Source organism: Hypanus sabinus, chromosome 22, assembly GCF_030144855.1.
Source record: "Hypanus sabinus isolate sHypSab1 chromosome 22, sHypSab1.hap1, whole genome shotgun sequence".
NCBI lineage: Eukaryota > Metazoa > Chordata > Chondrichthyes > Myliobatiformes > Dasyatidae > Hypanus > Hypanus sabinus.
In genome coordinates, this window is record NC_082727.1 from 60,097,725 (window position 1) to 60,117,621 (window position 19,897).

The window sequence follows — 19,897 nt, forward strand, 5'->3', positions numbered from 1 at the left end:
AGAATTGATGTTGATTGCCAAAGAATACAGTAGGATAGATCGCGGTTATAGATTTGGATGGAAAAATGGTAGATCGAGTTTAATCTGAGCAAGTGCAAGGTGTTGTAATTTGGGAGAGCAAAAATAAGAGAAAGTACAGCTAATGGCAGGACCCTGAACAGAATTGATATACAGAGGAATCTTAGCATCCAAATTTAGAGCTTCCTGAAAGTGGTCACACATGTCGATAGGGTGGTAAATGTGGTGCATAGCTTAGCTGCTTTTATTAGCCAAAACAGAGTTCAGAGTCAGGAAGTTAGCTTGCTGCTTTACACTACCCTAGTTAGGCCCCATCTGGAGTACTGCATTCAATTCTGGTTGCCCCATTGTGTGGAAGCTTAGCAAAGGGTGCACAAGAGGTTTACTGCCTGGATTAGAGGGAACATCCTCTAGAGAAATTCCTCTGGAGCATCAGAGGCCAAGGTGACATTTGATAGAAATATATAAAATCTATAAATTTCAATTATAAAAATCATATAGGCATTGAACGATATCTTCACCAGCCATCCCTACCATCAACAAAAATGGTGAAAGTTCAAAGCAGATTTGTGGGCAATTCCTCCCTGCTCTCCCACACGAAGTGAAAGATGCTTAGAATGTGCTGTCAGAGATTATGGTGGAAGCAGATAGGACGTTGGTGTTTCGGACAGGCACATGAATATGCAGAGAATGGTGAGATATGAACTATGTGCAGTTTTAAAGGATCAGCTGTCAAGTAGCTTCATTGGTTTAGTACAGCATTGTGGGCTGAAGGATCTGGTCTTGTGTTGTATTTTTCTACATTTTAAACACATGCAACAGAACAGTATTTATTATGCATTGTCAATTTACTATTCACAAACTTAGTGGGCAAGTCAAATTAGGACATACTTTATCTCACAAACATATGCAAGTAATTTCCCTTACGTGGTATCGAGATAAAGAATATGAACTTTTCGACCCTTCAGATGCGAGTAACGTTCCATGGAGGCATTTGCTCGAAAATCACCAGTATGCAAAAGCGTATTGCCATTAGGAAGCTGGAACAGTAGCATAACAGCACCTGGACAGCTGTAGAATAATTACGATTAAAGATAAAATACAAATTATGTCCATCAAATATTTGAATAATCATATACTGTACAAAAGTCTTAGATATAGATATATAGTTAGAGCTAGGGTGCCAAATACCTTTGCACAATGACATGGGCTTGTAAATCTGGCAGGAGCAAAGGATATTGAGAATGGCGAGAGTGGAATGTCACAAGAGGGGGATGGTACACCTAGCCCTGAGACACCAAGCAAGGTAATTTGATTCTAAACAACTGGTTTATTGATCATTACAAATGTCTTTCTGGCACTTCCTGCTCCGTCCCCTCCACTCTTATTCAACCATGATTCCCCTCTTCCTGTCCCCTTCCTACTCAGTCCACAATAGAGACCCATATCAGAATCAGATTATCTACCACGTTATGATTTTTTTTTGGGCAGCCGTACAGTGCAATACACAAAAATTACCACTGTACTATGCAAAAGTCTTAGACACCCTAACGATACACATGTGCCCAAGACTTCTGCACAGTACCGTAGATACATTTATTCTGCAGGCCCTACCACCAAGCTAACATCATCTGTACTTCAAAGCACAGTAATCCCCAAACACAAAAAAACTAAAACACCCAAAATGAAAATGCAAACATCACTGTTGCACATCAGCCTGACTACGAAGACTACCTCTGTGCTTTCATCAACATATCAAATTCTTAAACATCTTCAGCCAACAATATTGTTTTTGATGATTGGGTTTGGTGGAAGAAAAAGCTGCAAGACGGGAGAAGGCAGGGGAGAAATTCAACCCAATATTTGATTTTTATGCCATCAGTTCCCAGATGATCCTGACAATGTCTAGTTTGTTTCCTTTTTTTCCACCTCTATTAACTCACCGAGTTGTAGGACAATTAAGCAATTGCTCAATGAAGCAATTAATTTCTATGTGTATGAACCTCTGTTGTGGTGCTACATTCATTCAACGCTAACATATGGAGTGAATATTGGACAGTATCAAAGCAAAACGAGGGAAGACTCGAATCTGCAGAAATGTGGTTTTTGAGACGAATGATGAAAATATTGTGGATAGGCAATAACAAATGAGGGAAGTGTTGTGAAAAGCTGAAATAAGATTATGAAAAGAGCCAATATCATTCATCAGGAAACAGCAGGTGGAACTTCTTGGACATGGACTGGGAAAAGAGAAACTCAAACATCTCACAGTGACAGGAACAACTCATGGAAGAAAAAGTCATGGTCAATAGTGCATGATGTTCATGAGTTATATCAAGAGATGGACAAAAGTTTTGAAAAGAGTTCAGATAGATGGAAGGCTAGATTGCTTACATCATACAGCACGGCACATAATGATGATGAAGTTAATAAGCAGCTGATGATAAAGTTACATAAACAGTTATAGGATAAATGACCAGTCAAGTTGAAAACTAAATGATAAACATTGCCAGAATATCTAAAGACAGCTTGAGGGGTACCTTATCTGCAAAGTAGCATCTCCACATGTTGTACTGCACAATATCAGTTTAGATTATATGATCAGTTCCTGAAAAGGAACCCAAATCCACAAAACAGACCTTGTATCTTCACTGAATAAGAGTTTATATTTAAAGATACCAAGACTTCAGAAGAAATCAGTAAGCCATCTACAAAGTGCCTGGGACTTCAAATCCTTCCCTTGGATCACCTTTGATATTAAGTGTTGTTTAAAATGCACACAATTCAACTTAAAAAGGAAATCAGCTGGGAAATCTAGAATGGCAAAAAGAAATACTTTCAGCAGGGAAATGAGAGAAATAAAACGGATTAACTCAGTAAGAATTGTATTGGTTATTTAATGTTGCAACCAGATATTTAATTACTGATTGCAGAATTTTAAATTTTGCAAACATATGTTCTTATTTTGACCAGAATAAACATGATACAAAGACCATCTAGCATTCTTATTAGGGGCAGAAATCATTCTACATCTGACATCAAGTCAAAAAACTGGAAGATATGAGGTAGGAAGTAGGAGAGTTAAGAGAGACTGAAGTGATAGCAATGTCAGTACTAAAATAGGACACATGGCCAAAGACTTACTGATTTGCATCCAAAAGCACGACCTTAACACCTTCCACAATACATTCAGTGTTCATGGGAAGACTTATCACATACTGATCCTGTACTTTAAGTTTAGATATCACCAAATTGCGTGTTATCTGAAAGTAACAAAAAGGGTAAATTTTAAATCACAAATCCAATTATTTATTACAGGCATGTGTGCTTTCAGATTTTCCAAATTTAAAAATATTAGCACCACTCAGTAAATCCTGAGAATGGTACTGAGCATCACTAATTAGCTGAGAAAACATCATCACTCTAATGTTCATCCCCTCATGTAGACAGTATTCTCCACATCGACATAAAGGGGTCAAGGACAAACTTTCAAAATGAAGGAAGAATTTTCAAACCTGTATACAAACCTAAAGGCAATAGGACCAGTTTCAGTGCATGCACTACAAGCATTCAAAGCAGGTTCTGAGAGTGCATCAGGGAGGTTGATTCAAAAGTAACTGCTCCCATTTAAGCCTCCCAGGGTACAGAAAACTTGAGAAAGGGGAACTGGAAGCTGCTGGCTCAATAAACTACCGGGTAAGTATGTTTTAAGGCATTCTTCAGCTTTAATCAACAATACTCTGATATCAGAATAATAAACAATGAAAGCAAATGACTTGCCACACCAAAATAGAGATCAAAGCATTCGGATCCACTATGAAATGTGTATTTATTTGTTCATTTTAGCAGGTTCTGAACATAGTTGAACTAGTTTATATTCTTCACACCACACCAAAATCAAACTTCAATTCCCACTGGATTGCAGTAATACAAATATACACTTAGTAACCACTTTATTAGGCAATCCCTGTACCTGACAAAGCGGCCACTGAGTGCATATTCCTGACCTCCTCCTACTGTAGCCCACCCACTTCAAGGTTCAACGTGTTGTGCATTCAGAGATGCTCTTCTGCACATCACTGTTGTAACACATGGTTACTTGAGTTATGGTTGCCTGCTTGTCAACTTCAACCAGTCTCACCTGACCTCCCTCATTAACAAAGCATTTTCATCCACAGAACTGCAGCTCACCAATTTTTTTTCTTTGTTGCACCATTCTCTGTAAACTCTAGAAAACTATTCTGCATGAAAATCCCAGGAGACCAGCAGTTTCTAAGATACAAACCACTCCACCTGGCACTAACTACCATTCCACATTCAGTCACTTAGATCACATTCTGATGTTCGGTCTGCATAACTGAATCTCTGGAACATATTTGTAAGCTTTAATGCATTGAATTGCTGCCACATGATTGGCTGATTAGATTCTTGCATTAATGAGTAGGGTACAGGTCTAGCTGATAAAGTGGCCACTGAATGTAGAAACAATATGGAATCGGTCACAAACAGGAGAAAATCTGCAGATGCTGGAACTCCAAGCAACACACACAAAATGCTGGAGGAACTCAGCAGGCCAGGCGGCATCTGTGGAAGAGTACAGATGACGTTTCAGGCTGAGGCCCTTCAGCAGGACTGGGTAAAAAACGATGAGGGGTAGAGTCAAAAGGTGGGGGGAGGGGAAAACAAGGTGATAGGTGAAAATGGGTGGGGGAGGGGTGAAGTAAAGAGGTGGGAAGTTGATAGGTGTAGGAGATACAGAGCTGGTGAAGTGAGAGTCTGATAGGAGAGGACAAATTGCCACGGAAGAAAGAAGGGGTGGAGCACCAGAGGGAGGTGATGGTCAGGCAGAGGTAAGGTGAGAGGGGGAAAAGGGGATGGAGAATGGTGAAATTGGTTTGGGGGGGGGGGGGGGTGCCATTACCAGAAGTTTGAGAAATTGGTATTCATGCCATCAGGTTGGAGACTACCCAGATGGAATACAAGAACCTGCATGTTGCCTCATCACAACAGTGGAGGAGGCCATGGAACAGAATGGGAAGTGGAATTAAAATGAGCAGCCACTGGGAGATCCTGCTTTTTATTGCGGACAGTGCATAGGTGCTTGGCAAAACGGTTTCCCAATCTACATTGGGTCTCAACAATATACAGGAAGCCACGCACACAAAATTCTGGAGGAACTCAGCAGACCAGGCAGCATCTATGGAAAAATATACAGTCGACGTTTTAGGCCAACTGTACTTTTTCTTCCCATAGATGCTGCCTGGCCCATGGAGTTCCTCCAGCATTTTGTGTGCGTTGCTCGGATTTCCAGCATCTGCAGATTTTATCTTGTTTATGATACAGGAGGCCGCACCAGGAGTACCAGACACTGTATATGACTTGACCATACTCACAGGTGAAATGTTCCCTCATCTGGAAGGACTGTTTGGGGCCCTGAATGGTAGTGAGGGAGGTGGTGTAGGGGCAGGTGTAGTGGGGAGGGACAAATGGACATGGGAATCACATAGAGTGTGATCCCTGAGGAAAGTAGAAAGTGGTGGTGGGGTAGGGGGGAAGATGTGCTTGGCACTGGGATCCTCTTGAAAATGGCAGAAGTTAGAGAATTATGTGCTGGATACAGAGGCTGGTGGTGTGGTAGGTGAGGACAAGAGGAACCCTATCCCTGGTAGGGTGGCGGGAGGAGAGTGAGAGCAGACGTGCTTGAAATGGAAGAGATGCAGATGAGGGCAGTGCTGATTGTGAGGAAAGGAAGCGCTCCTTCATTCTGGAATGAAGATTCATTTTGTGAGCAGTTGCAGCAGAGACGGAGGAATTGAGAGAAGGGTATGGCACTTTTAAAAGTATCAGGGTAGGAGAAGGTACAGTCCAGAGTCCGTGAGTTTGTAATAGACATCAGTAGATAAGCTGCCTCGAGATTTAGACAGAGAGATTGAGAAAGGAGATGGAGGTGGTCATCTATTGTTCTCCTAGTCCCAATCCTACTTCATATCAAGCTCATTAACAAAAGTGATGCTCATGGAATTAGAGGGTCAACTTGGGATTTTATAGATGGCCTTAAGGACAGAAAACAAGGAAATATTTTTGAACCAAGGGCTAGTACTAGAATGAGTCCATGTTAAATTAAATACATAAATGTATTCTTTCCTGTCAGAAAGAATTTTAAAATTGACTATAATACCCAATCTGAGAAGTATGTTAAACAAAGATAGGACCACAAAATATAGGAAAGTTAGGCCACTTAGCCAGGAGTCTGCTCTGTCATTAAATCATAGTTGATCCTTCTTTCCCGCTCCTCAGCCCCATAACCTTTGATGTTAGGTTCTTGATTGACCACATCAAGCTTTGCTTAAATACACCCAACGACCTGCCCTCCACAGCTGCCTGTGATAAATTCCACATATTCACCACCCTCTGGCTAAAATGTCTTTGCATCTGTTTTAAATAGACACCTCTCTATCCTGAGACGGTGTCCTCTTGTCCTAGACTCTCCTACCATGGGAAACGTCTTTTCCACTTCTGCCTAGGCCTTTGAACCTTTCAATGAGATCCCTTCTCATCTTTCTAAATTCCAGCCAGTATAGGCCCAGAGCCAAACATTTCTCATACGATAACCCTTTCTTTCCTGGAATCATCTTTGTGCACCTCCTCTGAAGCCTCTCCAATACCGGCACATCTTTCTTAGAAACAGAGCCCAAAACTGTTCACAATACTCAAGGTGAGGCACCAGCACCTTATAAGGCCTCAGCATCACATTCCTGCTCTTGTATTCTAGACCGCTTGAAATCAATGCTAACATTGTATTTGCCTTCCTCACCACCAACTCTACTTGCAAGTTAACCTTTAGTGTATTCTGCACAAGGTCTCCAAAGTCACTTTGCACCTCAGACTTCTGGATTTTCTCCCCATTTAGAAAATAGTCTGAACATTTATTTCTTCTACCAAAGTATATGACCATACATCTTCCAACATTGTATTTCATTGCCACTTTCTTACCCATTTTCCTAATCTGTCTAAGTTCTTCCGCAGGCTATCTTTTCCCTCAGTACTATCTGCCCCTCCACCAATCTTCATACCATCTGCAAACTTGGCAATGAAGCCATCTATTCCATCATCTAAATCTTTGATATGCAGAATAAAAGAAGCGGTCTCAACACTGACACCTGCGGAACACCACTAGTCTCTGGCAGCCAACCCGAAAAGGATCCTTTTATTCCCATTTGCTGTCTCCTACCAATCAGCCAATGCTCTAACCATGCTAGTACCTTTCCTGTACTACCATGTTAACTTGGTTAGCAGCTTCATGTGTGGCACCTTGTCAAAGGTGTGAAAATACAAATATATAATATCGACTGCATCCCCTTCATCTACCCTACTTGTAATCTCCTCAGAATTCCAACATCAGGCAAGATTCATCAGGTTCATCAGGCAAGATTTTGCCTTAAGGAAAGCACACTGACTTTGTCTGATCTTGTCCTGTGTCACCGTAACCTTATCCATAACAATTGACTCCAACATATTGCCAACTACAGAGGCAGGTCTATAATTTCCTTTCTGATGCCTCCCTTTCTTAAAGAGTGGAGCAACATTTCCAATTTTCCAGTCCTCCAGAACCATACCAGAGTCCAATGATTCTTGAACGATCATTGCTAAGGCCTCCACAATATCTACTGCTTCCTCTTTCAAACCCTAGGGTGTAGTTCAACTGGTCCAGGTGACTTAAGCACTTGTGCTCTTTCAGCCTTTTGAGGACCTGCCCCCTTGTAATAGCTGCACTCACTTTTCTTCCTCACACCCTTCAACATCTGGCACACTACTAATGTCTTCCACAGTGAAGACTGATGCAAAATACCTATTTAGTTCATCTGCCATCTCTTTGTCCCCCTTTATTATTTCTCTGGCCTCATTTTCTAGAGGTCCTACATCTATTCTCAGCTATCTTATTATGTTACATAATTGAAAAAGTTTTTTTTTTATATGCACTTGATATTGTTTGCTAGCTTGCTTTCATGATTCCCCCCCATGATTCTTTTAGTTGCTTTCTGTAGTTTTTAAAAGCTTTCCAATCCTCTTTCTACCCACTAATTTTTCTTTTGTTGTATGTCCTCTTTTGTTTTTACATTAGCTCAAGCCATTGCTGCTCTGCTGTCATCCCTGCCAGCATCCTCTTCCAACTTACTTTGGCCAACTCCTCTCTCATACCAGTGTAATTTTCTTTATTCCACTGAAATATTGCTATGTCAGACTATACTTCCTCTCAATCAAATTTCAAGCTGAACTCAATCATCTTGTCGTCACTGCCTCCCAAACGTTCCTTCACCTTAAGCTTCCTAATTGCCTCCAGTTTATTACATAACACCCAATCCAGTATAGCTGATCCCCTAGTAGGCTCAACAAACTGCTCTAAGAAGCCATCTCGTAGGCATTCAACAAATTCACTTTCTTGACATCCATTACCAATTTGATTTTCCCCAATCTAGCTGCATGTTAAAATCTCCCATGACTATCATAACATTGCCCTTTTAACACACCTTTTCAATTTCCATTGTATTCTGTAGTCCAGATCTCAGCTATTGCTTGGAGGCTTGTATGTAACTGCCATAAGAGTCCTTTTACCTTTGCAGTTTAACTCAAGGATTCAACATCTTCTGATACTGTCACATTATTCTAATGATTTGATGCCATTCTTTATCAGCAGAGCAACAGCAACCCCTCTGCCGACTTTACTATCCCTCCAATACAATGTGTAACATTGGACATTCGGCTCCCAACTGCAAACATCCATTAGCCACGACTCTGGGGGCCACAACATCATGCCTGACAATCTGTAATTGTGCAACAAGATCATCCCCCTTACTTCTTGCACTCTGTGTGTTGAGATATAACACCGAGTACTGTATTCGTTACCCTTTTTGATTCTGCATTCTTAATGAACTGATATTCACCCTGCTGGCTGCAATTTTGCCCTATTATCTGCATGCCCTTCCTAACAACCGTACTGCCTTTGCTTTTTATTATCTGCTCTGTGATCCCTTCACTCTACTTCCCATCCCCCTGCCAAATTAGTTTAAACCCTCCCCAATTGCTCTAACAAACCTGCTTGCTCATGAAAAAAATAGTACTCCCCCCCCACCCCCCAGTTCAGGTGCAACCCACCCCTTTTGTACAGGTCATACCATCCAGAACAGATCCCAATGATCCAAAAACCTGAAGCCCTTCCCCTGCACTAGCTTCTTAGCCACACATTTATCTGCAAAATTATCCTGCTTCTACCCTCCTGGCACATGGCACAGGTAACAATCGAGAAATTACTATCCTGGAGGTCCTGCTTCTTAGCTTCCTGCCCAGTTCTCTAAATTCTTTCTTCGAGACCTCTGGTTTTCCTTCCCATGTCATTGGTACCAATATATACCAAGACATCTGGCTGATCCCCCTCCAAAGTGCTGTGGACATGAATTAAGTCATTCTGACTCTGGTCCCTGGGATGCAACATAACATCCAAGTGTCCTGATCATATCCAGAGGAGATTCTGTCCCTGTAGCTATTGAGTCCCCTATCACCACAGCACCCCTCTTCTACCATGGACTCATGCTCAGTGCCAGTCACCTGGTCTCCATGGTATTCTCCTAGGAATTCAACCCCACATCAGTATCCAAAATGGTAGAAAGGGTTCACAAGCAGAATTTAATACAGAATTGTGAGGTGACACAAGCATGTCTAAAAAGGGTAGTCAAAGCCAACATAAAAGCCAGAGAGATGGCATATAATAGAGCAAAAATTGGTGGGAGATCGGAGGACTGGGAAACTTTTAAAAACCAATAGAAGGCAACTAAATAGGTAACAAAGATAAAGATGGAATATGAAAGCAAGCTAGCCAATAATATTAAAGAGGTTATCAAAAGTTTCTTCAGATACATAAATTGTAAAAGAGAGGTGAGAGTGGATATTAAACATAAAAACAATGCTGGAGAGGTAGTAATGGAGAACAAGGAAATGGCAGAAGAACTGAATAAGTATTTTACATCAGTCTTCACTGTAGAAGACACTAGCAGTATGGTGGAAGTTTCAGGTATCAGGGGTCACGAAGTGTGTGAAGTTACCATTACTAGGCAGAAAGTTCTTCGGTAGATAATCACTTGGACCAGATGGTATTCACCCGAGTCCTGAAAGAGGTGGCTGAAGAGATTGTAGAGGCATTAGTAATGATCTTTGAAGAATCACTAGATTATGGAATGGTCCCGAAAGACTGGAAAATTGCAAATGTCACACCACTCTTCGAGAGGCAGAAGAAAGGAAATTATGTGTCTGTTAGTCTGACCTCAGTTGTTGGGAAGATGTTTCAGTTTATTGTTCAGGATGTGGTTTCCTCAAGGAAAAAAATCTTGCCTGACAAATCTGCTGGAATTATCTGAAGAAATAACAAGCAGGATAGACAAAGGAGAATAGGTTGATGTTGTATACTTGGAGTTTCAGAAAACCTCTGACAAGATGCCACACATGAGGCTGCCTAACAAACTACAAATCCACAGAATTATAGGAAAGATTCTAGCATGGATAAAGCAATGGCTGATTCGCAAGAGGAAACGAGTGGGAATAAAGGGAGCCTTTTCTGGTTGGCTGTCTGTGACTAGTGGTGTTCCACAGGGGTCTGTGTTGGGACTGATTCTTTTTACATTATATGTCAATGATTTGGATGATGGAATTGATGGCTTTCTTGCAAAGTTTGAGACACTATAAAGATTGGTGGAGGGGTAGATAGTTTTGAGAAAATAAGAGGCTACAGAAGGAGTTGGATCAGGAGAATGGGCAAAGAAGTGCAAATGGAGTATAGTGTATGAAATTTATGGTACACTCTAATAGAAGGAATAAAGGCATGGACTTTTTTAAAAAACAGGGTGAAAACTCAAAAATCAGAGTTGCAAAAGGACTGGAGTCCTTGTGCAGGATTCCCTAAAGGTTAGTTTGCAGTTTGAGTCTGTGGTGAGGAAGGCATACACAATGTTAGCATTCATTTCAAGAACATAGAATATAAAAGCAAGGATGTAATGTTGAGACTTTATAATGCACTGGAGAGGCCTCACTTGGAGTATTGTGTGTAGTTTTGGGCCCCTTATCTTAGAGAGAAACCGGAGAGGGTTCAAAGGAGGTTCAGAAAAATGATTCCAGGATTAAATGGCTTGTCATATAAAGAGCTTTTGATGGCTGTGGGTCTGTATTCACTATAATTCAGAAGAATGAGGAGATGACCTCATTGAAACTTATCGAATGGTGAAAGGCCTTGATAGAATGGATGTGCAGAGGATATTTCCTTTGATGGGGGTGTCTAAGACCAGAGGCAGCAACCTCTGAACAGGTGGGCATCCTTTTAAAATGGAGATGAGAAGGAATTTCTTTAACCAGAGTGTAGTGAATCTGTGGAATTCATTGCCACAGCCTTTATGTATATTTAAGGCAGGGGTTGATAGATTTTTTTGATTGGTCAGAGCATGAGGGCATATGTGGGGGGGGGGGGGGGTGGGGAAGAAGAGGCAGGAGATTGAGGCTTAGAGGAAAACTGGATCAGCCATGATGAAATGGCAGATCAGAATCTATGGGCCAAATGGTCTAATTCTGCTCTTACATCTTATGGCGATGCATTTTGCAGAAAGGATCAGGAAACTTGTCACATTAATGGCACAGATCTAAAGAATATGCAGGAACAGAAAGACACAACACTCATGTACACAGATTGTCAGAGGTGGCAAGACAAATTGACGTACTAGTTAACAAAGCACATGCAATTTTTGGCATCATTAATAAAAGCACTGGGTACAAGTATATAGCAAGGATGTTATTAGGCTTTGATTTCATCCAGCTCTGGTCATCACTCTATTAAAATCTTTGAAAGAGTAGAATGAAATTAACCAGAAGTGATTCAGACAGAGATCAGGGATTTTAGCTACCAGATTGAATTGAAATCTGATAACTTCCTCTGGAGCAAAGGAGCTTGAAAAGAACATTTATAGGTGATATACAAGACTGTAACAGGTTTACAAATTATATAAAAGATTAGCTTACAGTGCTAAAAAGATTTAAGATTTTGGAAAAGAATGACAAGGATAATAGGAGGAAGAAATTTCTTTAAAAGAACCGTGCTAATAATCTGGAATTGCCCTTACTGTCTATGAGGATTGTGTAAATGGAGAAGACTGATGAGATCCAAAGTAAATTGATCAGGCGGTTTGGATGGAGGGGAACAAGCTGGCAAAATTAGACCAAGAGGATAACTCTGCAAAGTAAGCATGAATGCATGGGCTGAATTTCCTGTACCACAACGACAATGATTCAAACTCTTGACAACCAATCTGTCCAGCTCTGCCATCTTTCCAAATTATTTAAATGATACCTGTTGCTCAAGCATCCAGAAGCTTTAATTTTGGAACATACAGTACATACAAAATTCTTACAAAGAATCTGTCAGATAAACTGATGCATTCAGGTAGATGCCTCAAAATCCTAAATTTACTTGTCAATAGCTTGCACTTACCAACAAGATTTCGTGCTATAACGTCAGATCAGACTGCACTGATTTTAGATTACTAGCACCTATCAAATCTTGCTTGTATTTTAATACAGTGCAATTCTGCTTCATGGAAATCATATCATTTGACTAACAAACTACAATTTGCACAAATACTTTGCACACACATCTAGAGTAAATGTGCACCTTTAATGAACACCTGCAATCTTTTAGTAAAAGATTCAACAAAATGATGGTGCACTTTTCACCATGCCATCTTACAAACTATGATATATAGAGGTTTACAAAATAATTACACAAATACTAAGATCACACGGGCTACTACATTGATTATTAATGTTGTTTACTGTTTCAAAATTTACTTTCCATATCTGGCTTGCCAATAACTCGGGGGCATCAGATTAAGATCATTAAATGTGCAGAACCCAGATCAAATATTCATACTTCAAAAATGTTACTTACATTTTAACATACTTTTCATTGGTTTTCTTAAATAAACTTGCAATAAACTTACTGTGCTGCAGTAAATGGGGCATCTGAAATTCTTGCTAAGACCTCCATAATGATCGGAATGAAAGTGAGTAAGAAAGTAGCCAGTGCAACCCTCAATAACACCATATTGGAAGGCATCCACTGTGAAATTAGTTCCTGAAAGCACAAGATAATTCAGATTGCTAGCTGTAGTATAACACCAATACTGAGAATTTTTCAGAATAGCATGCAGAAAACTTACATAAAATATCTGATTTGTTTCTCCTTGGGAAAATAAGGCTGATTGGAAAAACGACACATTAACTTTCACTCAGACCACATTGTCCAATTTGTCCTGTCCTTGTTCTTTTGGCCTCTCAAATAATTGTTATATTTATCAGATTCCTATTAGGCAGGCAAAGTGTTGCAAGCATTTCTTTTATTACTGACTTTTCAGAGTTTGGCTAAACATGGTCTGTGGAGGGCATTTTTTATTAATAAAAGTGAATATTGGACTCCACTTGCTTAAGCAGGCTTTGCCAAGTGGAAATAGATGGAATTAGAAAAGGGGCATTGCAAATTTACTTAGTTTGAAGGAATGCAAAAACTGGGTAAAAACATGCTTTATTTTCATTACAATGCAGACTAGAGAGCAATAGGATGAAAGAGAAAAGTAAACTGTTACTATATAGTTTGATAGATGCAAGAAATTCAGAACAGAACTCGTCTTGTTATACAAGTGTAGACTGTAGTATTCATAACAAAGATAAGAATAGTAGTAAGCCCTCAGCCTGCCCTGTCAGTCAATAAGATCGTAGTTAATCTATCCTATGTTTCTTTCTGCCAGTTCTCTATAGCCCTCATTTCAAAGTTCAAAGTAAATGCTTTTATTAAACTACATATATATCACCATACACAACCCTGAGATTCATTTCCTTGTGGGTATTTTCAATAAAAGTATTGACTAATAACCATATCAATAAAAGATTGCACCAACTTGGGCATTCAATCACAGTGCAGAAGCCAACAAACCGTGCAAATACAAAAAATAATAATAATGAATAAGCAATATCAAGAACATGAGATAAACAGTCCTTGAAAGTGAGTCCATTGGTTGTGGAAACATTTCAGTTATGGGACAAGTGAAGTTAACCCCGTTGGCTCAAGAGCATAATGATTGAGGGGTAGTAACAGTTCCGAGCCTCATGGTGTGTCATAAGGCTCCTATACCTTCTTTCTGATGGCTGATCTTCCAAAAACATATCTACTTCATCTTCAATACTCTAATAATTCAACCTCCAGAAGCCTCTAACATGAGAAAATTCCAGAACTATAAAACTACTACTTTGCCACTTCAATATTTTAATCAAAAAACTACAATTTAACAGCAGCAATATTCCTTCTTGGTCAGTTTGTTATACGCTGCTTATCTAATGGACAGTTAAGCAGCATCTAATTTCATTAGAATTCAAAACTATCTCCTGCATTTTGCAACTGTATAGTATAATGGAAACATGTTAAAAAAAAAACATGTTTTCTGCTCAAAAACATAAAAAATCCTGACCAGGCACAGTTCAACATTAGACTAATATACCACAAACCTCTTATAACTTAAGTCCTAATTTGTATCTACAACAATTTGTCTTGAGTACTGTTCAAATAATTGATAGCTTACCTGGGATCTTCTTGTAAAAAGGACACTGCTTATTTTTGCTGTATGAACTTATTCCTCTCCTGCGTCTTTTCATTCTGCTTTGTTGTTCTTCAATAAGGTCTGGTTGAAGCTTTTCTACATTTCCTGTGGAAGCTTCATCTCCTACAGAGCTATCAATTTTCCTCTTCCTTTGTCGTTGTCTCTTTGTAGTACATGACAGCTCTGAAAATAATTCTTTTGTTTTTCCTTGAATTTCATTTTTGAGACATTCTTTCTCATCTTTGATTTTTGGTTGAAGTCCAAAGAAAACTCCAATATCAGTTTGCTTTAATTCTTTATTAGAAGCAGTCCTCTTGGGGGTATTTAAAGAAACTTTTTCCAGTGAATTTAGTGATGCCACTTCCAAAATTCTATTTTTTGGATTATTATCCTTTTGTATAATGCTTCCCAGTTTCTCAGAAATAAAGCTCCGAGTGCCAGCCGATGGGGTCTCCATAGAATTTTTGGAATTACCTTTCCTTTCATTGCTAACTTGATTATCAAAACATTCTTCCATGCCAGCAAGCAAAGTAGACTGTTGTTCCTCTTTAATTTGAGGGAGAATTAATAAACTGCTAGAATTTGAGTCTTCTGATTCCAATTTAATGAAGGTTGCACAACCAGTTAAATTAGATTGTGACTGATTAGTTACCCCTTTATTATCTTTATTATTTAATTTTGGGTGTGGTAATTTTGTTTCACTCTCTTTTCCATTTTGTGTTGAAATACTGACACAATCAATCAATAGGGCAGGGTCTGGGCCCATGCTAAGAGCATAAATACCAGGTATGACTGTGTCTTTAATGACACTAGATTTGCAACTTAACTCCTGACTTCTAAAGTCAGAAAACATAATGTTTTCTCTATTACAACAATGTTTAATACTTTGATCTTGAAACAACTGCTTCCTGGGAAAAGATTGAGATTTATGATTATGAGTTTCATCTTCACTACAAAGTGGAGAGTAATTGATATCATCATCATCATCGTAATTGGTATTTGAAGCAAGGGCAAAAGCAGAATTATGTTCTGAGAAACTCTTCAGGTCCTTAATTACATCATTGATTGCTGTCTCATTACACAATCCACCCATATTGATTGCAGGTTTTACTTGTGTTGTTAATTGTGATTCTGAACAAGTCAATTCTCTGATAGGGTTATCAGTTGACAATGCAGACATGCTTTTCTTTGGAACTTTTTTAGATGAGGGTGTCCCATTTGTTCCTCTTCTAAACTTGAATTTGTTTGTGCTTTTTCCAGTAACTTTGTTAACAGGTGATTTTAGCAATAGTAATGCATTTTGGGTTTTGTTTGTTGGACTTTCTTTAATCTGGAGTGATTGACCATTTTGGGAGGATTGGTGATTGTTGTTACAGTCAGGGGAAACAGCCAGGGTATCCTTTTTTAAGCCATTGCATAATGCAGCTTGAGTGTCATTTTGGCTCAAAGCTCTACTTTCAGCAAGTAGCATGTGGGAGTAACGTTTGTAGTGTCTTGGAATGGTACTGTTACAAAGTAAACCATCTGGACATTCTGAAAATAAAGAAAATCATTACAGAACTTTCCATTCAAAAATGCTGATGCATTAACAATTTAATGCTTTCATGAAGTTTGAAGTAAGCCTACTACCACACTACATGTAAGCTGCTATATACAACCATAAGATTCATTTCCTTGTGGGCATACTCAATAAATCTATAGAATAATAACTATAACAGAATCAATGAAAGACTGCCTGACTAGGGTAGTCAACCACAGTGCAGAAGACAACCAACTTCCAAATACAAAAGAGGAAATAATAATAAACAAATAATAAATATCAAGAATGTGAGATGAAGAGTGATTGAAAATGAGTCCATTGGTTGTGGGAACATTTCAATAGTGGGGAAAGTGAAATTGAGTGAAGTTATTGCCTGATGATTGAGGGGTAGTAACTATTCCTGAACCTAGTGGTGTGAATCCTGAGGCTCTTGTACCTTCCTCCTGATAGCAGCAGCGTGAAGAAAGCATTTCTTGGGTGTTGGGGGTCCCTGATGATGGATGCGGCTTTTCTGTGACAATGTCTCATGTATGTGCTCAATGGTTGGGAGGGACTTTACCCGTGATGGGCCGGGCCACTTCCACTACTTTTTGTAGAATTTTATTCATTAATGACTTCTCAAATGTTCTGATTTGTACTTTCATTAACACTCCTTTAAAAAAAGTGATGTTTAAGGATTTTGAGGTAACAGATATTGGGTGTTTCTGCAATGAACCCAAGGAGAGATGCTGACGGACTTCAACCATTCTGCAGGATTTTTTCTTCCTCATTCATTCATTCCACTAATATTCTTCAAAGGAAAACTATTGCAGCCAATATATATATATATATATATATCAGGCTTAAATCAAACGAAACCTCTGTCCTCTAATAAGATAATATCAAAGTCAATATAACTCCACATTTGCATCCTGCTCGTAAATCTCCCAACTTGTTAATTTACAGCCAAATAGTTTGTGCAGTGAATTTTCCAATTTTAGGTAACCTTTAGAACTGGGGTTCTCCCACACACTCCCCTATCCACCTAGTTTTCTTTCATTTGTCCACTTCTTCCATCTCTTTCCACTCCACCACAGTTTCATCAGCCTATCCTCTTCCCCATCTGCTTCTACTTATCACTTACCACACTGTTTCCCATTACTGCCTCACCATCACTACCACCCCTTCTTGTACTACCATATATCGACAATCTTTCCTTGTCCCCTCTCGGTTCTGATACAGAACCTCAACCTGAAATGTTAACTTACACTGAAGATAATATAAGCTACCTAAAGTTAGCCTCCAAGAGGACCAGACTTTGCCATTGGGTTTGGAAGTTTGTAAGCCTTAATGATGACCTGGACAGCTATGTCAGAGCTTTATGCTTTGGCTCTTGGTAAGGTCACATTCATGCCAAACAGGTCGAAGGGTAGAGGTCTACTGGTCATCAAGGTTCAGGGTTAACAGTTCCGACAATTAAAACAAATTGTTATGGAAACAGGAAAGAGAATCCCTCCACATCTGAATGTGACAGTATTCCTGAGTCTCCACCTGGGATTTACGTGACTGACAGTAGTGAAAACCAAGAAGAAGTTACTGACATGATGAAGGAAGCCTTGAACACCGCCAGCAATGGAGGACCTTCATTGCTGCCCTAAACACCAGATGTGTAATGGGCAGTAACACACCTAAAGATAGAGCATTTGATATTGATTCCAGAAGGCTTCAACATACCTAGATTTAAGATGAGAAGTTGTCCCTCAAGCTTGCAGTGGGCCTTGCAGTAACAATGTAGGAAACCACAGACAGATGGGATGGAAAATTAAAATTATAGATAACCTCAGTATCACTCCTGTGCATAAACATTGGACAAGCTGAGATTTCATCTTTTTTCCCCTTTCAGATAGGTTTATTGTTGTTTAAGAGTAATTTATCATTGATACTTATTTAGTAAAGAAGGATTCCAGCAACTTTGTTCCATTTCTCAGCCACTGATTATTATAAATACGTGGCTATTAGGAATTCTTACTACAAAAGATAGTCATGCCTTAAGTGACCTTTTAACATCCCTAGCTATTTACAGCCAATTACATACATAGAGGTAACCTGCAAACAATAAAGACAGTGCTATTGTAGGATGAAAAATCTGTCTTGGCTAATAAGGGAAACTGCTGCTCTCCCCAATGCTGTCATGAGCCTTTTTTAATATATTCACATGAACAGGCTGATAGAACCTTTGTTTAAACCATTGGCTTTCAAAGTATGTGGAAAGGGGCACTTGTCATTATCTTTGACTTGACAACTTCTTAATATTGGACTGCATGCTGAATCATTTGATTAAACGAGCTTCCTTAGAAAAAGGAAATCTGAAAACCAATGGTTTCAACTCTTGATTAAGTGACAACATCTCCAACAACTCATCAATCCCTTGTAGTTAGTTCCTGTCCGTGCCTTGTGGGGCATCAGGCGGCACCCTTCCTGTTTTTCTAGTGTTTGTCTGTATGTTTATGAGGCCAAGTTGCGAGCCCCATGCTCAACCCAGCACCTATGGAAAGCATGCAAGGACCTGGCCAAATTCAAACTCTGGACTACCCGGGACCATTGCTGATGCCACTACACCACCGGCCAGCTATCAATGCCCTGCATAGCACTGGCAGGAGTTCTCACATTTGTTATTTTCACACTGGAACTGAAGACTCACCACCAAAATTATTGACAGCAATTTTGTCTGTTGGTTCATAGAGAATGAACAGTGATATGAACAGTATATAGCATCACCTATGTAAAAAGTTAATTATGTAGACATAAGCCTTGAATATTGAGGCAGATTTGTCTTCCTTTGCTACCTGCAATCTCCACCGGTCTCTATCATTGCTGACAAAAATCTTCAATCTGAAATGTTAACTCAGTTTCTCTTCCAACAGATAGAGCTTGATGAGTATTTCCAGTATTTCCTGTTTATATTCTATCTTTATTACATCATTGTTGCCCTTTAAAGGGAACCATCTCATAAGGATTTCATCCTCTCCTCAAAGGTTCACCCATCTGTGCCCTCACTGTCTCCATCACCCCAAACCAAGGGTTCGATTTCCTCAACACTCCCCCCACTTTGACCTCTGCATTATACAGTCCAAAACATCTTTTAGTGATTCACAAGGGGGATTTTACCCACATTTACAAGCATCGAGACCTTGTGGGTGGTAAAATTTGAACCAAGAACAAGCCAAGGGTTGCCATAAACCAAAAATGGCTCTCGTGTTAGTTTGAGCATGCCCAGCTCAAAATTTATTGCTTGTCTATGTCTTGAACCCACAACATAGTCAACTATGAGCCAGGCCTGATCACAAGGGTTGAGTCAAGTTCTCTTTTATATGACTGCATAACTTTTTCTGAATCAATTCTATATTAGGTTAAGAAAAGCTAAAGCTGCATGGGAAAATAACAGAAAAAAATAGAACAACTGATGATCATAAAAACCACTAGTAAATGAGATATATTGCAAAATCCACAGCACCAGACATTAACTGCACTCTGCTAAAATCAAGAACACATTCTCCCATCTTTCTAAAGATGGAAAATGTGAATATCCCTCAGTCTTTTGGATTAAAAGTAAAAAATCATACCATGGATTAACAAAGCAAGAACATCAGTACATTTGGTTAAGATTGTATGACAGTTC

At 39.4% G+C, this 19,897-nt stretch overlaps 1 protein-coding gene across 6 annotated transcripts in view; it reads right to left on the reverse strand.

Moving 5' to 3' along the window:
* Window positions 1-19,897, reverse strand: part of dclre1a (DNA cross-link repair 1A (PSO2 homolog, S. cerevisiae)) — a 78,268-nt gene that overhangs the window by 48,289 nt on the left and 10,082 nt on the right. For all 6 annotated transcript variants that reach the window (XM_059947884.1, XM_059947885.1, XM_059947886.1 and 3 more), the window contains exons 2-5: window positions 14,682-16,232; window positions 13,050-13,183; window positions 3,163-3,281; window positions 946-1,089 (exon numbers count right to left, since the gene is read on the reverse strand). In XM_059947884.1, coding sequence (XP_059803867.1) covers window positions 946-1,089; window positions 3,163-3,281; window positions 13,050-13,183; window positions 14,682-16,232 — 1,948 coding nt within the window. The remainder of the gene's footprint in view (window positions 1-945; window positions 1,090-3,162; window positions 3,282-13,049; window positions 13,184-14,681; window positions 16,233-19,897) is intronic.